Genomic DNA, 21,790 nt, shown 5'->3' with positions numbered 1-21,790 from the left:
GGAAGTGAGTCACCGGAAGGTCAGTGCTGAGGATTTGGGAACTGTAACAGCCTGGAAACCAGAGGCAGCGCTCACGTGTTCAGTCATGTGTGTGGCATGAACAACATAGTAAAGAAGTTCTTTTTTTTTAAAAAAAAAAAAACTTATTTTTAAAAAAGTTTTTATTTACTTATTCATGAAGATAGAAGGACAGAGAGAGAAAGAACCAGGTATCACTCTAGTACATGTGCTGCCGGGGACGGAACTCAGGACCTCATGCTTGAGAATCCAATGCTTTATCCACTGTCCCACCTCCTGGACCATGTGAAGAAGTTCTAAGAGGAAGCAAACTGTGTGTTCACGCCATCTTAGAACTAACCTGTGACGTATATTTATTTTAAACGCTCCCCCCCACCCCAGTCTTTTCCCATTTAGATCCACATCTTTGTTGTCTACACCCCAACATAATTAATATTCTACTCAGGTCAGTGTTTTTCTGACTTACTAAAATGATAGGGTCTGGGGAGTCCTCATTTACTTTGACATTTTTGTCTGAGGACTGTTTCTCTGTCTTTGAAAGAAGAGATCCATAGGTTCTGTTTTCAAGGAAAGAAAAAGTTACAAGCTCTTTAGGCTTGGGAATTTAAGATTTGTCTTGGATGTGCTGGGTGTAGGTGTACAACTTTTTGGAAGCAAAAGATTTTAAATGCTATCCTTCATTTCAAAGCATGACTTTGTAGATTTTAAGAGCAAAGTAGTATTGAGTGGATCTATTTGCATTGGTGAATTCAGGATGAAGCTAGCTAAATAACAACAACAACAATAATAATGTCATGATGATGATAAAGCAAGTCAGATGATAAGGAAAAACATGTCAATTTTTTGGTACCTCACTTCATTTTGGTCAAGAAGCAGTTGCTGCTGGGCCATTTCTCCATTCCAGTGAGCAGAATGAGAAAGCCACCCAAAGACTGAGGGTTAGTTGCCTTTTGAGCAGTGAATCTGGGTTCCTTTGGGATATGATGTGTCTAGTCTTTTCCAGTGGAAGGCAGATTAGATGAGACCTGCTGTTGAAACCAGCCCCACCCCTCTGTAGCTTTTTGCATTGCAAGCCGAAATCCACCGACTGAAGAAAGAAGAGCAGCAGCCAGAAGAGGAAGAGACCTTGGTCCAACACAAGTTACCTGCTTATGTCTCCAGCATGGACCGCCTGGGGGACTCAGAACTGTGAGTGTGTGTCCGTCTGTTTTGGCCATGCCCCCTGGCACTCCTCTGTCTCTGATGTGCTAACCTGCGGGCAGTACCTCACCAGTCTCCCCTGGGAGGCAGGATTGCTACCCCCCTGGCACTCACAGTTCTTACTTCTGAGCTTCTAAGGAAGACCCCCTGCCCTCAGGCTTAGAGGTAGTTCTCTACTTTTCTCCCAGCTTCTGAACCCACCCAAGGTGGCTACACAGCTCTGCCTGAGGCCCACACATCCAGATGTGCTCAGCTGGGGTGGAGAAGCATGCCAGCTGCGGGAAAGCCTTGGGAAGTGGATTTGCGTTAAAGGGGACCCCCCCCACCCCCCCATGGAGGGGAAACTGTGGTGGACGGGTGAGGGTTTGAAGAGGCTGGCAGACTGGGAGAGGCGTATTAGGTTGTTGGAAAAGTCATGATGCATTTCTGTAGAGAAAATCATAGAAAAATACATCCTGACTTTTCTGAGAGTCCAGTGTTTGAGTGGCTTTAAAAAAAAAAAAGATAGTGAAAGTAGAGGATCCAGATGATGATGGTGATAATGTAGTGTTGGCAAGGCACGTCAGTAGGGCACAGCTAGTGGTCGGTGAGTCAGGCTACAAACCCAGGCAGACGGATTCCAGACCTGCACACAGCCAAAGGCTGTGCCAGGTGAAGCTGTTTTCATGTTGGAGCAAGTGCTGTCCCATGGGAAGAATATACAAGCTACAACTGATGCAGAGTGCACCCAGTAGGGCATGTATATAACCATGTGCAAGGATCTGGGTTCAAGCTGCAGGTATCTCTCTTTTTCCCTTTCTGTCCCTCTCTTCCTTCTCAATTTCTCTGTTTCTATCCAAAAACAAGACAAAACAAACAAACAAAACCCCACCAAGATTTGTCATATAGGCACTGAGCCCCAGCAATATCAATAACCCTGATTTCCGCCCCCCCCCCAAAAAAAAAAAGGAAGAAAAAGAAAGAACAGAAAAGGGAAACACAGAATAAAACTTGGACTGGGTTTCATATATTGATGTAAAGGACTCTGAGGATGGAGAGGCTTTGTGGTCCTGGTATATTATGGTGATAAAGGACCTTGGCTAGAGGTGAGAGTGCTTTTCAGACACCTGTCTTTGTGAGGCGAGAAATTTTACCCATGTGTCAGCCACTGCACTATGAACTACTGACCCTCCAATCCAAGGAAAAGCAAAACCAAAACCAACCTATAATGTGAAAATTTCTAGTTGCCATGTAAAGAGAAAATGTAAAGCAGCCCAGAAGGGGACATAGTGATTGGAGCACAGGACTTAACAAGCATGAGGTTGTGAGTTCAGTTCCAAGTTTTGCATCTGGTTCTCTATTAAAAACAAATCTTTATTTATTTATTCCCTTTTCTTGCCCTTGTTGTTTTATTGTTGTTGTTGTTATTTATGCCATTGTTGTTGAACAGGACAGAGAGAAATGGAGAGAGGAGGGGAAGACAGAGAGGGAGAGAAAAAGATAGACACCTGCAGACCTGCTTCAACACTTGTGAAGCAACCTTCCTGCAGGTGGGGAGCTGGGTGCTCGAACCAGAATCCTTACACCGGTCCTTGTACTTTTTCTCTGCCTCCGGAGTTACTACTGGGCTCGGTGGCTATACTGCTCCTGGCGGCCATTTTTTTTTTTCATTTTATTGGATAGGACAGAGAGAGCTGAGAGAGGAAGGGGAAATGGGGGGAGAGAAAGACACCTGCAGACCTGCTTCAACGCTTTTGAAGCGACCCCTCCTGCAGGTAGGGAGCTGGGGTCTTGAACTGGGATCCTTACACTGGTTCTTGTGCTTCATACTGTGTACACTTAACCCAGTGCACCACCACCCAGCCCCAAAAATAAATCTTAAAAAAAAAAAAGGGAAAATGGGGTTGAGCAGTGGTGCTTCTGGTTGAGCATGCATGTTACCATGCTCAGAAACCCAGGTTCAAGCCCTCGGTTCCCTCCTGCAGGCGGCAGCTTCACCAGTGGTATAGCAGTAATGCAGTTATTACAGTTTTTTAATGCTCCCTCTCATCCCAGTGCCTTTCTAGTGCCTACTCTAGTGCCTTTCCATTTAGGCTAACCTGTGTCCAGTGCCTAGTGCTACTCTGAGCATCACTCAGCCTTCCAAGAAGGACCACAGGCATCACCCTTGTGCCAGATGGGCTGTCAGCTCACTTTGGTAGCAGGAAGTTGGGCTGACAGGCCAGGTGGTGGTGTACTTGATTGAGGACACATATCACCAATCCACACAGACCTGAGTTCAAGCCCCCAGGCCCCACCTGTAAGGAGGAATCTTCACAAGCAATGAAGCAGTGCTGCAGGTCTCTTTTTTCCTCCTTCCCTATCTGCCCTCCTGCCCCCAATTTTCTCTCTGTCCCATCAAATGAAAAAAGAATGAAAAGGAAAAAGTGGCCGTTAGGAACGGTGGATTTATCATGCAGGCACCAACAACAACCCAGCAACAACCCTTGTGGTGATTAATTTAAAGAAAATAAAAAAGGCAATAGTCATGGCAGGCAGAATGGCTGCCTCCAAGCACTGCCCTGAGGACCCCACTGCAGCCCTGACCCCGGCACTGCCCCTAGCTTAGGAGCTCAGTGTGCTGGGCTCTTCTGGGTCCCCTCCAGCCCTGTGACCTTGCACTGTCTCTGCTTGACCAGAGCCATGATGTGCAGCCAGAGGAACACTTCCCTCTCCCAGTCACCCCGAGTGGGTTTCCTGTCCTCGCTGCTGCCGCAGAGTAAGAAGAGCCCCTCCAGGTTGTCACCGGCCCAGGGGCCCCCTCAAGCTCCAAGCTCTACCAAGAAAGAGTCCTTCAGCATCCCGGTAAGTTTCACTCCCTCTTACCTTCTTATTCCAGAGTGAGGGCCTTGCACGTGTGTGGTTTTCACCACTTGCAGGCCAGATTTTTCATTCAGATCGAGACCGGTAAAGAACACAACACCAGAGCTTTGTGGTACCTGCCTGTGGTATCAGGCTTCAAACCTGGGTCGTGCACTTGGCAAAGCATGCTTCCTGCCCTGTAAGCTCTCTCACCAGACCAGCCTTCAATCACTTGCTCTGAGGCCTCTGACACCTAGCTATGCTTCCATATCTGCCTGTCCAGTGGCAATATTTTTTTAAAGCATTTTATTTATTTTATTTTTGAGAGGGATTCAGAGAGAGAAAGACACACCAGAACGAAACACCAGAGCACTGCTCAGCTCTGGCTTATGGTGGTGCGGGGGATTGAACCTGGGACTTCAGAGACTCAGGCATGAGAGTCTCTTTGCATAACCATTATGCTATCTACCCCTGCCCTCCAGTGGCAAATTTGTTTACCTTCCCACTCAGGGTGGTTTCTCTAATGTACCCACAAGATCTTAAATCCACTTCTTTTTATTTATTTATTTTTTATTATTTTTTATTTAAGAAAGTATTAATTAACAAAACCATAGGGTAGGAGGGGTACAATTCCACACAATTCCCACCACCCATTCTCCATATACCACCCCCTCCCATGGTAGCTTTCCCATTCTCTATCCCTCTGGGAGCATGGACCCAGGGTCATTGTGGGTTGCAGAAGGTAGAAGGTCTGGCTTCTGTAATTGCTTGCCTGCTGAACATGGGCGTTGACTGGTCGGTCCATACTAAATCCACTTCTTATTACCTTTCTTCCTCCCTCTTTTGCAACCCCTCCCTTTGAAGACAAGCAATAGCCTGTCATTCTGCAGGTAACTTCTGTAATTCCAGCCAGAAGTGAGCAGGGGGCTGTGAAAAAAAAAATGCCTGCATTCCATGCAAGTGGAGGAGCTGAGAGTATAGTACAGGGAGGGAAATCCATGGAATGCAGACATTTTTATCGTGGCTCCATGCTCATTTCCAGCTGGAATTGCTCAGGTTATCTACAGAATGGCACAGTAGACAGGGGACAGAGAATGAGATGGTAGACAGGACAGAGAAGGGGCCAAAGTGCATGCCCAGGTCTGGCCAGCAGTGTGTAACTTCACTCACTGAGGCCACCAGCTCCCAAAAGCCTGTGACCCTCTGCTGGTGCAGCAGCGGCTGACAGTGAGGGTCCTTCTCCTTTCTCATAGACTTCCTGCCAGTCCTGTGAGCCATGACTGGGTGACTCAAATGTGAAAGCCGGGGGATGCCCAAGTAGTGGCTGGATGAAGAGCACATCAGTAACTTCTAGAAATCAGTTTGTCGCCTTTTGGTTACCTACCACTTCGGACAAGGGCTTTTTGTTATTTTTCACCTTTGACCAAAACTGGCAAAGAAAATTGTATTCATGTCAGCTCATGTCCTGAACAGCCACAGGACACCTGGTATGTGGTTTTCCTTGCGGAAATGGTCAGAACACACAGCTTGTGGACATACCCTCCATAGCGAAGGCTTACTAGGCCCACAGTTAGTCTTTACTGCTTGTGTAGAGGCCCTTCCTCTCTGATTGTATATTGACCAGTTACAGAAAGCCATTATAGTCTGGGCCTTCTTCTTCCATAGTTGCAGGTGACTCAGCATTTGGGGCCTGTTCTCCCCATCATTGGGGGAAAGGGTATGCCCTGGGATCTTAGCCCAGCACTGGGAGGTTGGGTTGTTATGAACACACAGCCTAGGGACACTGCAGAAGAAAGAGCTTGGTTTTTGGGGTCAGGTAGCTCTGGCTCCTTCACTCAGATTGCCAACTGGCCCCACTTTACTTGGGAGAATACTATCCACTCCTTGAGCTGCCTCTAGGGCTCTCAGTGTATGCGGTTTCTGCCAGCTATAAACGCACAGGACATTTTCGCAGCAGTGGTTCTGTTTGTGAAGGGTCTGGCCTACTGGCCATCTGAGTTGGTGCTAAACACAAAATACAGAATGATTGTCATGTTAGCATCTGCGAGGGCTTAGAGAGGTCAGTTAGAAATCGGTCACAGTTCCTCTTTGCTTTTCTGGAATTTGAATCTTCAAATTAGAATTCCAGTCCTGACTGAGTGGGTTTTTCTGTTTGCTCTGTAAGTTAGGCTATTGCCAATTGCACTGCTACGAACATAGTACACACAGGCCTCTTAGGGGGGTATCTTTAATGAAGACTGTCTATGGTTTTTTACTCATTGATCAGTTTATCCTTTGAAGCTACATAAGACTTCTCATGAGGATAACTCCCTGATGTTTTGAAAATTTTTTTTAAAAAGGAGACATTAACAAAACCATAGGATATTTTATTTGCTAAGGAATCTCTGTTCATTCTTACCTCTGCCCTCAACTCTTTGCCACCTGTGGCACGATTTCTAGGCCTCGTCATGATCTTGATCCCCCTCTGGGGAGGAAATTCAAAGCTTTCAATTCCTCTTACAATTGAAGGATATACTTGAGTGGACAGTCTGAGATACTTTTCCTAATCCCAGATGCAATATGATCACTTTCTATTTTAACTAATTTGATAACTTACTACTGTTTTATTATTTTTTTTAACTCAGTAGAACATGACTAATTTTTTTTTTTTTATGAAACAACATTGCTGTGTTAGTACATAATAAATATATGAATTTCCCCCCCTGCCACCATGCTGGAACCCTTTTCTTTTTTGCACCTGAAGAATAAACAGGGACTCTGCAGTTTAAAAAGATGGTGTTTCTTTGGGACAAAGGGCTGGAACTGAAGAGTGCTTATGCTTAGTGAAGTAAGTAAGGAGGTGAAAGACAGCTACTAGTTGGCTTTGCCTGCATATGGATACAGAAAATTCAGGGCCTTGTGAGAACTGTGGTGGGTATCGTTTGAGTGGGAGTCACAGAATTTTGGTAGTGAGTGATTGTGGAACTATATCCCTGTAATCTTATTAGCCTGTAAGCCATTAAAAGACCACTTATAATCATAAAAAAAACCTGATATATTTCCATGTCCTCCCCACCCCACCCCACTCCACCCAGAAAGAAAAAAAGAATAGGTAGGGGCTGGGAGACAGCTCCCAGTACCACAGGGGAGCACCTCGCACCCAAGGAAGACCCATGGGTGGTATGGTGGTATAGTGGTATGGTGTTGTTCCTCTGTCTTTCTCTCTCCTCCTCTCTCTCTTCTCTTTCTCTAAAATAAAGAATGTAAGTAGTGACCTAAGAGTGGTTGTGTCACACATGTGTGGGACTTCTTCTTCTAGCGTTTGCCCTTCTTCCGTAGCCAGTCAACAGCGTCAGGTTGAGCCTGATGTAAAGTTTCGAGACCTCCTTTGAATCTGGAGAGGTGGCAGTCGTTGACTATGTGGGTCATAGTCTGTCTGTAGCCACAGGGGCAGTTCGGGTTGTCTCTGGCTCCCCAGCGATGGAACATAGCGGCGTACCGGCCATGGCCTGTTCGATAGCGATTGAGGAGGGCCCAATCATGACGTGCTAGGTCTAAGCCGGGTGGACGCTTGCAGGGGTCTGTGATGAGGTGTTTGTTCTTTACCTCAGCTGACTGCCAGCTCTGTTTCCAAGAGAGTGGTGTGTGGGACTCCAGCACAGCATTAAAACACACACACACAACACACACACCACACACACACACACACACACACACACACACCACACACACACACACACACACACAACACACACACACACACACACACACACACACACACACACACACACACACACACCAGAAAATAAAAACAATAATCTGTGCTCTTAAATTTGCAATCTGGAAACTGATTCAGCTTTCTTACATAAAGTATAGGTGTCATTGTATATTTTAGTCACATTGCATTCTGTCCACTTGCGATGGTGACTGTAACCTTTGTCGCCATCACGAGCATGCCTGCATCTTGTGCTTTCAGTGTCACCTGGAGTTAGAGTTTTACCTGTTTCTCAACTGCCCCAAGAATACTCATCGGTGGCACTTGTGACAAGAGTGTTTTTACTGTGAGATAACCCTCGTGTTACAGTCCTAACCTTGCCCACAAACTGCCACAGAATGTCTTGCTTTCATTATTTTTGCGCATGAAAATTTAAGTGTACTGATTGTCATATGCAGTTTTATTTACATTGAGGTTAGAGGCAAATTCTGTCTAGAAGCAACTCTATGAATATTAAAATATATTTTAAAAAATAAATTTTATTTATTTATTAATGATAGGGATAGGAGGAGAGAGAAAGAGCCAGACATCACTTTGGTACATGTGCTGCCAGGGATTGAACTCAGGACCTCATGTTTGAGAGTCCAACATTTTATCCACTGCGCCACCTCTCGGACCACCCATGAATGGTTTTTATATCTTATTTTCACTTTGAAAGCCGGTTAGATTAGCTTCACCATCAAGGGGCCCACTTACACGAAGTTAGACGAATTATGTCAGCAAGATGCACTTCTTTTCTTCTAAATGGAAAATAGGTTTATAAAAAAAAAAAATGGAAGTAACTAGAACCATAAATCACGGGCTCTTCTGGGATCTGGCCAAGAGCAAGTAGGGAGAATGCCTCAAGGACAGGTTCCCCCAGTCTGTCCTTTGCACCTCATCCTTCTCTCCAGCTGTAACTCCACCCCTTTCACAACCACTGGGTGAGCCACTGGCCCTGAAGTGGGGATTATTTTATTACAGAGATAGCCTTTAATTGGTGGTAATGCAAAGAAAACAAAGCATCCACAGGCTGCGTGTCTATAATTCTTATTAGTGTCTAATTACCTCCAGCTACTGAGACTTCTGTGGTTCGCACAGCTGCCCTGCAGGCTGTTTCTGGACCTTAGCAGGAAATGGAGACGGGAGTCCTTGGCTGTGCCTTGCATCCTCTGCTGTCCAGTCTTCCAGAGGGCCTGTTGTCTTCTGGGTGGTTTTACTTTGTTTTCAGCAGAACAAAATACTAGACATGGTCTCCTGCCCATGTGGAAGATTTGTCTCACAAGCTCTGATCAGTTTATTAGAAACCAGCTGGGGTTCATTTATCTGCTCGAAAATGAGAAGGAAGAAGGAACAGGGGCAGAATGTATGTTAAAGTCTCTCTCTTGAACAGTGGGGGGCAGGGAGATTATGAATGATTTGGCTATAACTTGGGGTGTAATTGAAGTGCTGTCTGAGGCCAGTCATCAACATTGTTATGAGATCTGCCTTGAAAACTAAGCAAAGCATTCAATCAGATGGTATGTCAGTAAATATTAATCCTTAAGTAGAATATGTTAGCATCTTAACTTGTTTATTAAAGTGCTTTGTAGGTAGGTACATTCATCAGTTTTAACACCTAGACAATATTAATTTGTTGTTGTCCATTCCCTTCCCTCCCCCCATTTTGTAAAAAAAAATTTTTTTCTTTAGCTATCTTTATCTCTTTATTGGATAGAGACAGCTAGATTTTGAGAGGGAAGGGGGTGATACAGAGACCCCTGCACAAAGCTTTCTCCCTGCAGGTGGTGACCAGGGCCTTGAACAGGGGTCCTTGCATGTTGTGACATGTGCGCTCAGCTAGGTGCACCTGCCCCTCCATCCTCCTTTGGTAAATAACTTTGGTGTGATTTAAGGAGAAGCGCTTTTGTTTGTTTTGTTTTGCCATCGAAGTTACTACAGGGCATCAGTGCAGGGGCTCAGTGCTTACACAACTCCACTGCTCCTGGTAGCCTTTTTTTTTTTTTTCCTCTTTTTTTCCCCTCTAGATCAGAGATGGGGAGTGTCCAGCCCATAGACTGTATATGGATCTTAAAGTCATTTTTTTCTCACCAGGCAGGAATCTGAATTCAATAAGCCTAGAAGCCTTTTTGTAATAGCAATGTTAAATGCTCATTATTATTATTTTTTATTTATAAAAAGGAAACATTGACAAAACCATAGGATAAGAGGGGTACAACTTCACACAATTCCCACCACCAGACCTCTGTATCCCATCCCCTCCCCTGATAGCTTTCCTATTCTTTAACCCTTTGGGAGTATGGACCCAAGATCATTGTGGGATGCAGAAGGTAGAAGGTCTGGCTTCTGTAATTGCTTCCCCACTGAACATGGGCGTTGACAGGTCGATCCATACTCCCAGCCTGCCTCTCTCTTTCCCTAGTGGGGAAGGGCTCTGGGGAAGCAGAGCTCTAGGACACATTGGTTGGGTCTTCTGTCCAGGGAAGTCTGGTTGGCATCATGCTGGCATCTAGAACCTGGTGGCTGAAGAGAGTTAACATACAAAGCCAAACAAATTGTTGAGCAGTTGTCGACCTAAAGGCTGGAATAGTGCAGATGAAGTGGTGGGGAGGTCCTCCCTTTTGTCGATAGCTAGAAGGCATATTTTAGTTATATTTCAAAGGGTCTGTAGCTATACTAGTGGGTTTGGTTTTTTTGCCTATAAATGCTCATTTTTAAGTGGATTATTTTGTATGGTCTACATATGATTACAAATATACAAATGACCCTTGGCAGAAAAAGAGTCCCCCACCCCTGCTTTACATAGCGGTGGGTGAGAGACTGGGAGAGACAGACAGAAGTAGAGACACTGCAGCCTTATTCCACTACATGAAGCATTATTTGTTGTTTTTTAAATATAGAAACAGAGAAGGTAGCGAGGAAGAGAGAGGGAGAGGAACAGAGACTGAGACCACAGCACTGAATGTTCCTTCAGTGTGTGTGTGTGTGTGTGTGTGTGTGTGTGTGTGTGTGGTGGGGGAGGGGCCAGGCTCAAACTCCAGTCGCACACGTGTCAAAGCAAAGCACGATCCAAGTGAGCTATCTGCCCAGCCCATGTGAAGCTTCCCCCCTGCAGGTGCTCCTGTGTGGTAGCCCAGGGTTCAAACCTGGGTCCTCATGCATGGTAGTGTGTGTGTGTGAACCACCTGCTGGTCCCCAAGAAGTTCTTTGGAAGCAGGCTCTGATAGGTCACATTTCTCTCCACAGCTCTCTAGTTGTCATGCCCCATCTTTATAAGGTCATTCATCTTCATTTATTACGGTGTCTTTTTTTTTTTTTTGACCACAGAATGTGAACTTGGATCTAGAGGTATGCAAAGGTCACATAGGCTCCTAAGCTGAATATGGACCCCAGATCACATCAAATCAGTGGGTTTTACAGTCAACAATATTTATACCTCTTTCCCATATTTCGGAACTATTCTCTTTCCTGATCCAGCTTTCTGGTCCTTTATGCATCCATGACATCATCTCCCCAGATAATAACTTGGATCCAGTGTCTTTTGTTAATACCTGTTTAAATTTTCATTTTGCAAAATGGCCTAGCTCCCAGCCTGGTGGTACACTACGTGACTTCCTTAGCATCTTGAGCAGAGAGGTGATCGTATGTGGGCATAAATACTTTTTTGTTCCCCTCCATATTGCCCAAACGTACTGTGTGTTTTGATAGCATCTCCCTTTATCACACTGCTTCTAACACCCAGTGGCAGCCTGACTTCTGTCCTAATCATCACCTGGCTAATAATGATGGTTCCTAACAGTTTGGATTAGATCAGGTCTTTTGGCAGAATAACCAGGGAGAGCAGAGGAGGAGGTTCAGACGTCTGTGCTTCACTCTGGCGTTGGTACACTAGCTGAGATAGTAACTCAGTTTATTTGTTACTGTTTTTTTTATTGCTAATCCTGACAATATCTTATTTATTTGAGGTTAATGTTCTACAGTACAGTTGTTGGCACTTGGGTACAATTTCTCATCTCACCAAGATAAGTGTCTACAAAATACTCTTGCCCCCAACTTAGGTCTGTGGTTGTCTACCAGGGTCTGAAAGCCCTCTCCAGCACCCCACCACACTTCTCTCCCTGACCTCATGTCCTAGAGTCCCTTGCTTTGGTGCAATACACCCAATCAGTCCAAGTTTTACTTTAGGTTAATCCTTTCTGCTCTTGTTTCTTAAGTTCTGCCCATGAGTGACATCATCTCATATTCATCTTTTTCTTTTTCTTTTTTTTCACATGGCACTGAGGAATGAACCCAGTTCACAGTTTAGCTGAGCAACTTTCCTCCCCTGATTTTTCTTTCTTTCTTTTAAAAAAATTATCTTTATTTATTTATTGGATATAGTCAGAAATTGTAAGGAAAGGGGATGATAGAAAGGGAGAGAAACAGAGAGATACTTGTAACATTGCTTCACCACTCACAAAGCTTTCCGCCTGCAGGTGGGGACCGGGGGCTTGAACACAGGTCCTTGAACATTGTAACATGTGAGCTCAACCAGGTGTGCCACCATCCAGCCCCTCTCCTCCTCCTTCTAATTAATTAACTAATTAATTAAACTTTGAGAGAGGGGAAGACTAAAGAAGAGTGACAACTGGGCCTGTCCCCAGTCACCCATATAGAGAGATTCCATTGGAAGGGCCATGTGGTGGTGCACCTGGTTGAGTGCACATGTTACAATGCATAAGGACCTGAGTTCAAGCCCCTGGTCCCCACCTGCAGGGGGAAAGCTTTGCAAGTGATGAAGCAGAGTTGTAGGTGTCTCTGTCTCTCTCTCCTTCTCTATTGCCCCCTCCCCTCTCAATTTATGGCTGTTTCTATCAAATAAATAAATAAAGATAATATAAAAAAATATACTATATATAGATGCCACTGGTACTGTCGTGGTGCTGGGGGTGGGGGTCAAACCCAGAGCCTTGTGTACAGTCAGACATGTGTATTCTACAGGTGAGCTATCTCCCTGGTGAACAATAACAGTTTAACCACCTGTTCAGCTTGACCTGAGGGTATGTTACCTCAGCACTTTCAGGCCCCACCGCCTTTTTGCTTCAGGTGTTGGGAAGAGACCTTTCACAGTCTGGTATCTCACCCCCACAGGTCACCAAGGGAAAGGACCCAGCCTGTGGGCCCAGGGATGGGAAGAGCCTCTTCAGTGGGCTGGCTTCAGGGGAGTCCAGCTGGTCGCAGCACCGGCAGCGACGCCTGCAGGATCACGGCAAGGAGAGGAAGGAGCTTCTGTCCACGACGCTGCAGGTATGGTTCTGCCCTGCCACAACACCAGGCAGGGCCGCAGGGAATGGTGGGTGCAGCAGGGCCCACTGTCCCCCTCTCCACTTCCCCTTCAGGCACTTAGTGGGCACTCACTACCCATTTCTGTTATTCCTGCTCTGGCCTGCAGGGTAGAGTGTGTCCTGAGTCATGTCTGTGGGCCTCTGAGAGGAGCAGGGACTCCAGGAGGGGGTGTTGGCAGGACCACCTGAGCCAGGGGGTGCTGTCAGAGTCTAGAGTACTTCCTGTGAGACCCAGCCACTCCTAGGCTCTCCCCAGACTGGCTGGTTTCTTAGAAAACCCCACTGTGTGTTCCCGGATGTAACGAACCTGGCCCTACATGGACCCTCCCAGCTAACTTTCCCTGCTCTGACAGGCACAGGGCACCGAGAAGAAGCCTGAAGCTCCTGGCCCAGAGACAGAGCCCTGCCTGGAGCTCCCTGGGGAGGCAGCGGACACGCTAACTCGGGTTCCCACGGCAGGCCCCGAGGGTGGGGGTACCCGTCCCGAGCAGCCCTTCATCGTGCTGGGGCAGGAGGAGTATGGGGAGCACCACTCCTCCATCATGCACTGCAGGTGGGCACCCGGCTTGGGGGGTGGAGAATGGAGGTGCAGGTGCTGGGGTGGAACCCGAGGGGGCAGAAGGTACTGGGCAGGCAGCTGCCATCTGGGGGTCTGCTCAGCTCCTCCTTTCGCCTTATCACAACCTCTTCCCCCACCATCTTTTCTGACCATTGAGCTCAGGCTTTCAAGAATAAGTGACTTTTTTGTTTTTCATTTTATTTTATTTTTATTGTTGTTGTAGTTATTATTGTTGTTGATGTCATCATTGTTGGATAAGACAGAGAGAAATGGAGAGAGGAGGGGAAGACAGAGGGGGAGAGAAAGACAGACACCTGCAGAGACCTGCTTCACCACCTGTGAAGCGACTCCCCTGCTACTGCCTGACCCCCCGTGACTTTTTGTTTTATCCCCTCTAAGAGTTACTCAATTTTAATTGGCTTTAGGTTGTGTTCTTTCTTGTTAGTTTGTTTTAAATGTGGTAGAGGGGACCACATCTAGGACCTGATTCAGGCAAGGCATAGGCTCTACTACTGAGCTACCTCCTTTCTTCCCTTCTATCCTTCCTACCTTCCTTTCCTTCTTCTATCTATCTATCTATCTATCTGTCTGTCTGTCTGTCTGTCTATCTATCTATCTATCTATCTATCTATTTATTCAACCAGGATGCTGCTTAGCTCTGGCGTATGGTGGTCCTGGGGATTGGATCCCCAGCCCTGGAGCTACTACCTCTCTCTGACCCCGGTTTTGGGGGCAGAGACCCAGGCACCGCTATGGAGTCGCACTTATTTTATCTTTGTTGCTCGCACGTGGTTCCCAGGATCCAACCCAGGGCCTCATACATGCAGGGCAGGTGTCCTACCACTGAGCCACCTCCCTGACACTATGCTGGTACTTTTTCGCTGGCAGGTGCTGGAAGTGTGCCGTTTCATGAACATTCCCTAAGAGTGCAGCTGCTTTGACATCTCTCAGGCTCTGGGGAACTGGAGGCTGGGATTCTCTAGCTGTAAGGGTTCTAGACCTGAGGCTGCAGACATCTCGCCTACTGCTCTGTGTCCGTCCTTTGTCTCGGGCCTCGGCATATCATAGTGGCTTCATCAGGAGTTCTTGGACTAATGAGTGAATGTTTTTAGAAATAGCCCCACTCACCCTTTAATTCCCATTCCATCTTCTGAACCACCTCCCTGCCATCAACATGTTCTTTTAGTGGTGGTATTTGGAGATTTTATTTTTGTTGTTGTTATCACTAGGGTTTCACTGCCTTGGGAAGACTTTCTCAGATAAGAAAGGCTGGGAGGTGGTGTACCTGGTTAAGTACACACAGTACACGGCACAAGGGCCTTCACAAAGACCCCGGTTTGAGCCCCTGCTTCTGATCTGCAGGGAGAAAGCCTCACAAGTGATGAAGCAGGGCTGTAGGTTTCTCTCTGTCTCTCTCCCTGTCTTAACCCTGCCTCCTCAGTTTCTCTCTGTCCTGTCCAATAAGATGGAAAAAATGGCCTCCAGGAGTAGTGGATTTGAGTGCCAGCAACGAGCCCTAGAGGTAACCCTGGAAGCCAAGAAAGAAAGAAAAGCAGGGAGGCTGGCTGATGGCACACCCACTTAAGCACATATATTACCAACCACAAGAATCCAGGTTCAAGCCCCCACTCCCCACCTGCAGGGGGGAAGCTTCTCAAGTGATGAAGCAGGTGTGCAGGTGGCTGTCTTTCTCTCCCTCTGTTTATCTCCCCCCCCACCATCTCTCAGTTTCTCTCTGTGCTATTTAATAAAAAAATTAGAAAGAAAACAGAAGGTAAAATGGCTGCCAGGAGCTTTGGATTCATAGTGCCAGCACCGAGTGCCAGCAATAACCCTGGTGGCAATCAAAGAAAGAAAGAGAGAAAGAAAGAAAGAAAGGGAGGGGGGAGAGGAAGGATTCCATAGGACTGAAATTCCCTCCAGTGCGGTGAGGGCTGGGTGTACTACCCAGGTCAACTACCTGAGATTTAAAAAAACATAACAGATTTAACTATTTATTAATGAGAGGGGGTGGAGCGGGGGTGGAGAAAGAGAACCAAAGCGTCACTCTGGCACATGTGTTGCTTGGAATTGAACTTGAGAACTCACACTTAAGAGTTCAGCTCTTTATCCACCACGCCACCTCCCAGGCCACTGAGATGTTCTTTTCTTTTTTAATTTTTTTTTATTATCTTTATTTTTTTATTGGATAGAGACAGCCAGAAATCCAGATGGAAGGGGGTCATAGAGAGGGAGAGAGAAAGAGAGGTACCTGCAACACTGCCTCACCACTTGTAAAGCTTTCCACCTGCAAGTGAGGACTGGGGGCTCAAACCCAAGTCCTTGTGCATTGTAACATGTGAGCTCAACCAGGTGCACCGCCACCCGGCCCCAGGGGTTTTCTTTTCTTTTTTTTTTTCCCTCCAGGGTTTTTGCTGGGCTCGGTGCCTGCACCATGAATCCACCGCTCCTGGAAGCCATTTTTCCCCCTTTTTGTTGCCCTTGTTGTTGCAGCCTCGTTGCAGTTATTATTGCCATTGTTGACGTTGCTTTGTTGTTGGATAGGACAGAGAGAAATGGAGAGAGGAGGGGAAGACAAGAGAGAGAGGGAGAGAAAGATAGACATCTGCAGACCTGCTTCACCACCCGTGAAGCGACTCCACTGCAGGTGGGGAGCCGGGGGCTCGAACTGGGATCCTTACACCGGTCCCTGCGCTTTGCGCCACATGCGCTTAACCCACTGCGCCACCGCCCAACCCCCAGGGGTTTTCTTTTCTTTAGATGGTGAGAGAGCTGGAAGATCTGTCATGTGGGCATTGACCGAGGAGGATACGGCCCAAACAAGGCTGCTGACAACTTCCCTTTCTTTTGTCTTAGAGTGGACTGCTCAGGGAGGAGGGTCGCCAGCTTAGACGTCGACGGGGTCATCAAAGTTTGGTCCTTCAACCCCATCATGCAGACCAAAGCGTCCTCCATTTCCAAGTCGCCGCTGCTCTCTTTGGAGTGGGCCACCAAACGGGACAGACTGGTGAGTGGCCTTTTGCCTCGCTGTGTGCTCTGTAGTAAGAAACCCCTTGTGCTCACCAACCTAACGCCCTTCCCTTCTCTCACTTTTTAATATTTTATTTTTTACTGAGAGAGAGAAAGAGAGAAAGACACAAAGACCAGAGTCCTTCTCAGCTCTGGCCAGTGGTGGTGCTGGTGATTGAACCTGGGACCTCGAAGGAGCTTCAGGCATGACAGCCTTTTTGTATAACCGTTATGCTGCCTCCCCTTCCTCTCTCCTCTCTCTCTTCCTGAGAATTTGGGGTTGAGGCTTGCAGGCAAGACTTCCTTCTTATCTAGGGGCCAACAGGGAGGTTACAGATTAATGAGAAGTGAAACTGGGTGGCAGCAGGACTTGGAGAACCTGCCTCCTGTCTGACGATAGAGCTTCTTTCTGTCTGTGTAGTGGGCCGCTCACTTCCCCTCTGTCAGCTCCTGGTATCCTTCTCCATTTCTAACAGCCCAGCATGAACATCCCCAGCAACTTCCCCTCCTGCTCAGACCCCTCCTGTGCCAGGCCCTCAAGTGAAGCAGCTGAAGCTGTGTTCTAGTTTGTTGTCCTAACTGCCCGCCCCTCCCCCGCCCCCCATATAGTATTGTTTCTTTCCTCCTGGGCTCTAGGATTTGTAGTTAAGGAAATAAGCCTGATAAATAGTTTATTTCATTTGACCCTGTTTTGAGGGGATCAGACTAAGCAGCCCAAGATACAGACCTTGTTTTTTTTTTTTTTAATAACTTGGACAACAGAAAGGATTATTCTCACTGTCAGGATCTCTGGGCTCACCCATGCAGGGTGTTGATTCACCAAGTGAGTGCTGAGGTCAGATCAATCTGGGAAGGATTCTGGAGGAGACATTCTCTTTTTTTAAAAAATATTTATTTATTCTCTTTTGTTGACTTTGCTATCTTATTGTTGTTGTCATTGTTGAATAGGACAGAGAGAAATGAAGAGAGGATGGGAAGACAGAGAGGGGGAGAGAAAGATAGACACCTGCAGACCTTCTTCACCACCTGTGAAGCGACTCCCCAGCAGGTGGGGAGCCGGGGCTCAAACCGGGATCCTTATGCTGGTCCTTGCACTTTGTGCCACATGCTCTTAACCCTCTGCGCTACCGCCTGAATCCCCACTCTCTTTTTTTGATAATTCTCCTTCTTCTTTTTCTCCTTCTCCTTCTCCTTCTCCTCCTCCTCCTCCTCTTCTTCTTCTTCTGCTCCTTCTCCTTCTCCTTCTCCTTCTCCTCCTTCTCCTGCTTCTTCTCCTTCTCCTTCTTCTCCTCCTTCTCCTCCTCCTCTTCCTCCTCCTCCTTCTTCTTTTTTTAAAATCTTTGAAGCATCTAAAAAAAAAAAAAAAAACCACAACTTCCTAAAGGCAACAAGAGCCTGGTCTGTTGGTCTGTCTTCCCCTCCTACTTATGTTCCCCCACCCGTGGAGACTTTTACTGTTCCCAGAATACACAAGTCACCTGTAGTCCTGGGATCTGACAGGCCTGCAGCATCAGCACTCAGGGAGACAGTGGTGGGGAGATAAGGAGTGAAGGAAGGGTTGGAGCAGCCGGGGTGTGAGGCTGAATGGAGGTGGCAGGACATTTCTACACCTGTCTGAAGGGATACCTCTCCCACCGCACTCCACAGATTACTTTCTGTGACTTTTGTTTCTGTTCATTATCAGCTCTGATTATTTAATTTAAATGTGATCAGCTGATTCTGTGTGGGGGGGAAGGGAGTAGAGACAGACAGACAGATGCCCGACCACTGCTCCGTCATGTTTGGTGCCAGGGATCAAACTTGGCCGCACGTGCACATGTACTGCATTCTACACCTGAGCCACTTCCTCTGACCTCAGATGAGGTCCATTCTAGATTTCTCCTGAACCACTAGGACCAATAGAGGGTGCCTTCCCACAGCATCCCACCCAGACCCAGCCCTCCCAGGGAGCGATCTTCCATGAGCTCCCCATCCCCTCTCCTGTCCCTTGTCATTCAGCTCTTGCTGGGCAGTGGTGTGGGGACAGTGCGCCTCTATGACACGGAAGCCAAGAAGAATCTCTGTGAGATCAACATCAATGACGACATGCCCAGGTGAGCTGCGCCGGGCCCACGTTCTCCTGTGGCAGCACCCCTGGCTCCTCCTCCTCCCCCTCTGAGGCTGAGCCCCCACACCCACACCCCATGTGTATTCCAGAATCCTGTCTCTGGCCTGCAGCCCCAATGGGGCCTCTTTCGTCTGTTCGGCCGCAGCTCCGAGCCTCGCTTCCCAGGTGGACTTCTTGGCCCCAGACATTGGCAGCAAGGGCACGAACCAGGTCCCTGGCAGGCTGCTGCTGTGGGACACCAAGTCCATGAAGCAGCAGGTATGGTCTCTGTGGGGTCCCCCCATGGCCCAAGTCACAGTGCCTGTGCTCCTGAGTATCTTGAAACAAACAAACAAACAAACAAACAAACAAACAAAGATTTATTTATTAATGGGAGAGAGAGGAAGAGGGGAGAGAGAACCAGAGCATCACTCTGGCACATGCAGTGCTGGGAATCAAACTCGGGACTTCATGCTTCAGAGTCCAGTGTTTAATCCTGAACTGCCCCTTCTCACTGCAGCTCTTGCTGTCCAGTGATCAGAGTGGGGACGGTACCTCCCATATATTTTTCTGTGCAGTGTGTTCAGTCTCTTTTAACTGAGGTAGCATTGGTTTATATACTCAAGTATGTTTTTAGGACCGTCTCTTCTGTATTTATTTACTTGGTTTATGTCAGGGCTTCAGGCTATGTGATTTCACCACTCCTGGAAGACCCTTCCTTCCTTTCTTCCTTCCTTCCTTTCTTAGATTTCAGAGGGGGAGAGAGACAGAGAAAGACATAATAGCACTGCCTCACTGTTCATGAAGTTTCCCCTGGTGTTCATGCATGGCGCTTCCATTTGCCAGTGGCTGGGACCTGGGTCCTTGTGCTTGGTGAAGAGTGTGCTCTAGCAGGTGAACCATCATTCAGCCCCAGAGTGCTCCCCTACCACCCCTTCACCAGAGCATTTTTCATCTCTGGCTTATGTGGTGCCAGGGAATCGAATCTGGGACCTCCAAGTCTCAAGCATGAAAGTGCTGTGTAAACCACTATGCTATCTGCCCAGCCCCAAGAGGGGACCTTATCCACTCCATCCTCCCCCCTCCCAAACTGCAGCCATCCCCCCACCACTGTTGATTTGCTTTGCTTTCCTCCATGACTCCCCTCCCCCTCTTTGCTTTGGCCCCCTTAGAGGATCCCGCTATTCCCCCTCACCCCCACACATGCACGGCTTCCTTGTTATCAACATCCAGCCTCAGAGTGGAGTGTTTGTCACAGCACAGGAACGTGTATGGACACGTCATGGCCGCCCAGTGTCCAGAACTGTCATTAGGGCTCTCTCTTGGAGTAGCACATTCTGGGGGCCTGGAGCAATGGAGGAATTTCAAAGCCGTCTCTGCTGCATCCGGTCATTCCACCCTTGCCCCTGGCTCTGCCCCTGCCCATGCTGAATCTTTCTACTGTCTCCATCATTTCACTTTTTCTGGAATATCATCATCTCATCGGACTGCTACAGACTTCTCAGATTGTCTTCTGCCACTCAGTATTACGCGTTCAAGAGGTTTATCTTTTACTTATTTATTTTTTACCTCCAAGTTTATCCCTGGGGCTTGGTAGCAAGCACTAAGAACCCACTGCTTCTGGTGGCCATTTTTTTTTTTCCATTTTATTGAATAGGACAGAGAAGAGGAGGGGGAGATCCAAAGGGAGAGAGAAAGATAGACACCTGCAGATGCCACTTGTGAAGCATCCTCCCTACAAGTGGGGGCTCCAGTGCAGATCCTTGCATGAGTACTTGCGCTCAGTGCTATGTACTCAACCAGGTATGACACTACCCGGCCCCCAAGGGGTCTATCTTTTTTTGGGAGACAACTGGCATCTCCTCTGACTCCTGTTTACTTAGAATTGGGGAGAAGCCACAGCATCAGCTGGGAGTATCGAGGACTCCTATGTCTTCTTAAGAAGTGACAGCACGGGGCTGGAGAGCTAGCTCACTGGGTAGAGAGCCTGCTTTGCCATGAGCTGTATCCAGGTTCAAGTCCTGGCATCACATGGGAGTTGCCACAGCAATGGGGGAAGCACTGGTGCTGTGTTGTCTCTCCTTCTCTCTGGCACTGTCTGTTCATCTGAACGAAAAAGCGGCCCAGGATAGTGAAGTCGCACAGATGCTGAGGAGTGTCCCCACCTACCACAGTGATGCATGTTGACAGACTGATCCTGAGCCCTAGAGAGGTGAAGTGATTTTCAAACTCACCTGTTGAACAGGCTGTGATGGTTCCTAGTAAAGTGAGTTGCCATGCTCTGCGGTGTTGACGTGATCCAGTAAACAGATAGCTGGCTGAAGCCACCTGTCAGGCCAGCCTTGCAGAGGGACTCTGCCCTCGGAGCTCAGTCGCTGTCCCTCACACCTGCCCGTGGAGATGGTGTGACTTCCCATGCGGCCCTCTTGCAGCTGTCTCCCCACCTTGGTGTCCTACCTAAATGCTTGACCACCGTGCCTGGCCACATCTGTTCCTCCTCACCTTGGCAGATGCACCCCCTTAGTAACCTGGGTCTCTCCTTGTCCCTCACCTACACAGTCAGTCGCTGAGCAAGCATGGCCAGCCCCACCTCTGGAAGATGCTTCTGATTGAAACAATTCCCCTCATTTCCAGGGACACATCTGAGACAGCTCTCTAGTGTGGTGTCCACTCCCCCTTCACACACACACACACACACACACACACACACACACACACACACACACACACACACACACACACACACACAGCCTGTAGGGATGTGGACCCTGCAGTCTGTCCTGCTCTTCTGGTTTATTCAGGTTTCCCCTCCCCAACTTGTGGATGCCCCAGACAACTGGCTCCTCCCTACTGCTCCAGCCTCCTAACCTTTTTATCCTATAGCCACAGGCCCTTCCTGCATGCTACAGCCCCCACCCCCTTTCCAGAGAGTTCTTCCCCACTCTGTACAGCAGGCTTTTGTCCCCCAGCATGGCGGCAGTGCCTTCCCTCCTACAGCCTTCTTAGGAAAGGGGAGTTTCCACACCCTCCTTCTGAAGAAG

At 47.7% G+C, this 21,790-nt stretch overlaps 1 protein-coding gene across 4 annotated transcripts in view; it reads left to right on the top strand.

The window, feature by feature from the left end:
• The window catches only part of WDR91 (WD repeat domain 91), a 32,187-nt gene that overhangs the window by 4,359 nt on the left and 6,038 nt on the right, over positions 1 to 21,790 (top strand). For all 4 annotated transcript variants that reach the window (XR_009551234.1, XM_060196618.1, XM_007526552.3 and 1 more), the window contains exons 5-11: positions 1,076 to 1,206; positions 3,876 to 4,041; positions 12,902 to 13,057; positions 13,449 to 13,648; positions 16,511 to 16,661; positions 18,662 to 18,756; positions 18,860 to 19,028. Coding sequence is in view for 3 of the 4 variants with exons in the window: in XM_060196618.1 (XP_060052601.1) it covers positions 1,076 to 1,206; positions 3,876 to 4,041; positions 12,902 to 13,057; positions 13,449 to 13,648; positions 16,511 to 16,661; positions 18,662 to 18,756; positions 18,860 to 19,028 (1,068 nt within the window). In the remaining variant the exon portion in view is untranslated. The remainder of the gene's footprint in view (positions 1 to 1,075; positions 1,207 to 3,875; positions 4,042 to 12,901; positions 13,058 to 13,448; positions 13,649 to 16,510; positions 16,662 to 18,661; positions 18,757 to 18,859; positions 19,029 to 21,790) is intronic.

The sequence above is a fragment of the Erinaceus europaeus genome, chromosome 8, assembly GCF_950295315.1.
Source record: "Erinaceus europaeus chromosome 8, mEriEur2.1, whole genome shotgun sequence".
Taxonomy (NCBI): Eukaryota; Metazoa; Chordata; class Mammalia; order Eulipotyphla; family Erinaceidae; genus Erinaceus; species Erinaceus europaeus.
The sequence above is the reverse complement of the archived record's forward strand: the minus strand, read 5'-3'. Positions and strand labels throughout refer to the sequence as shown.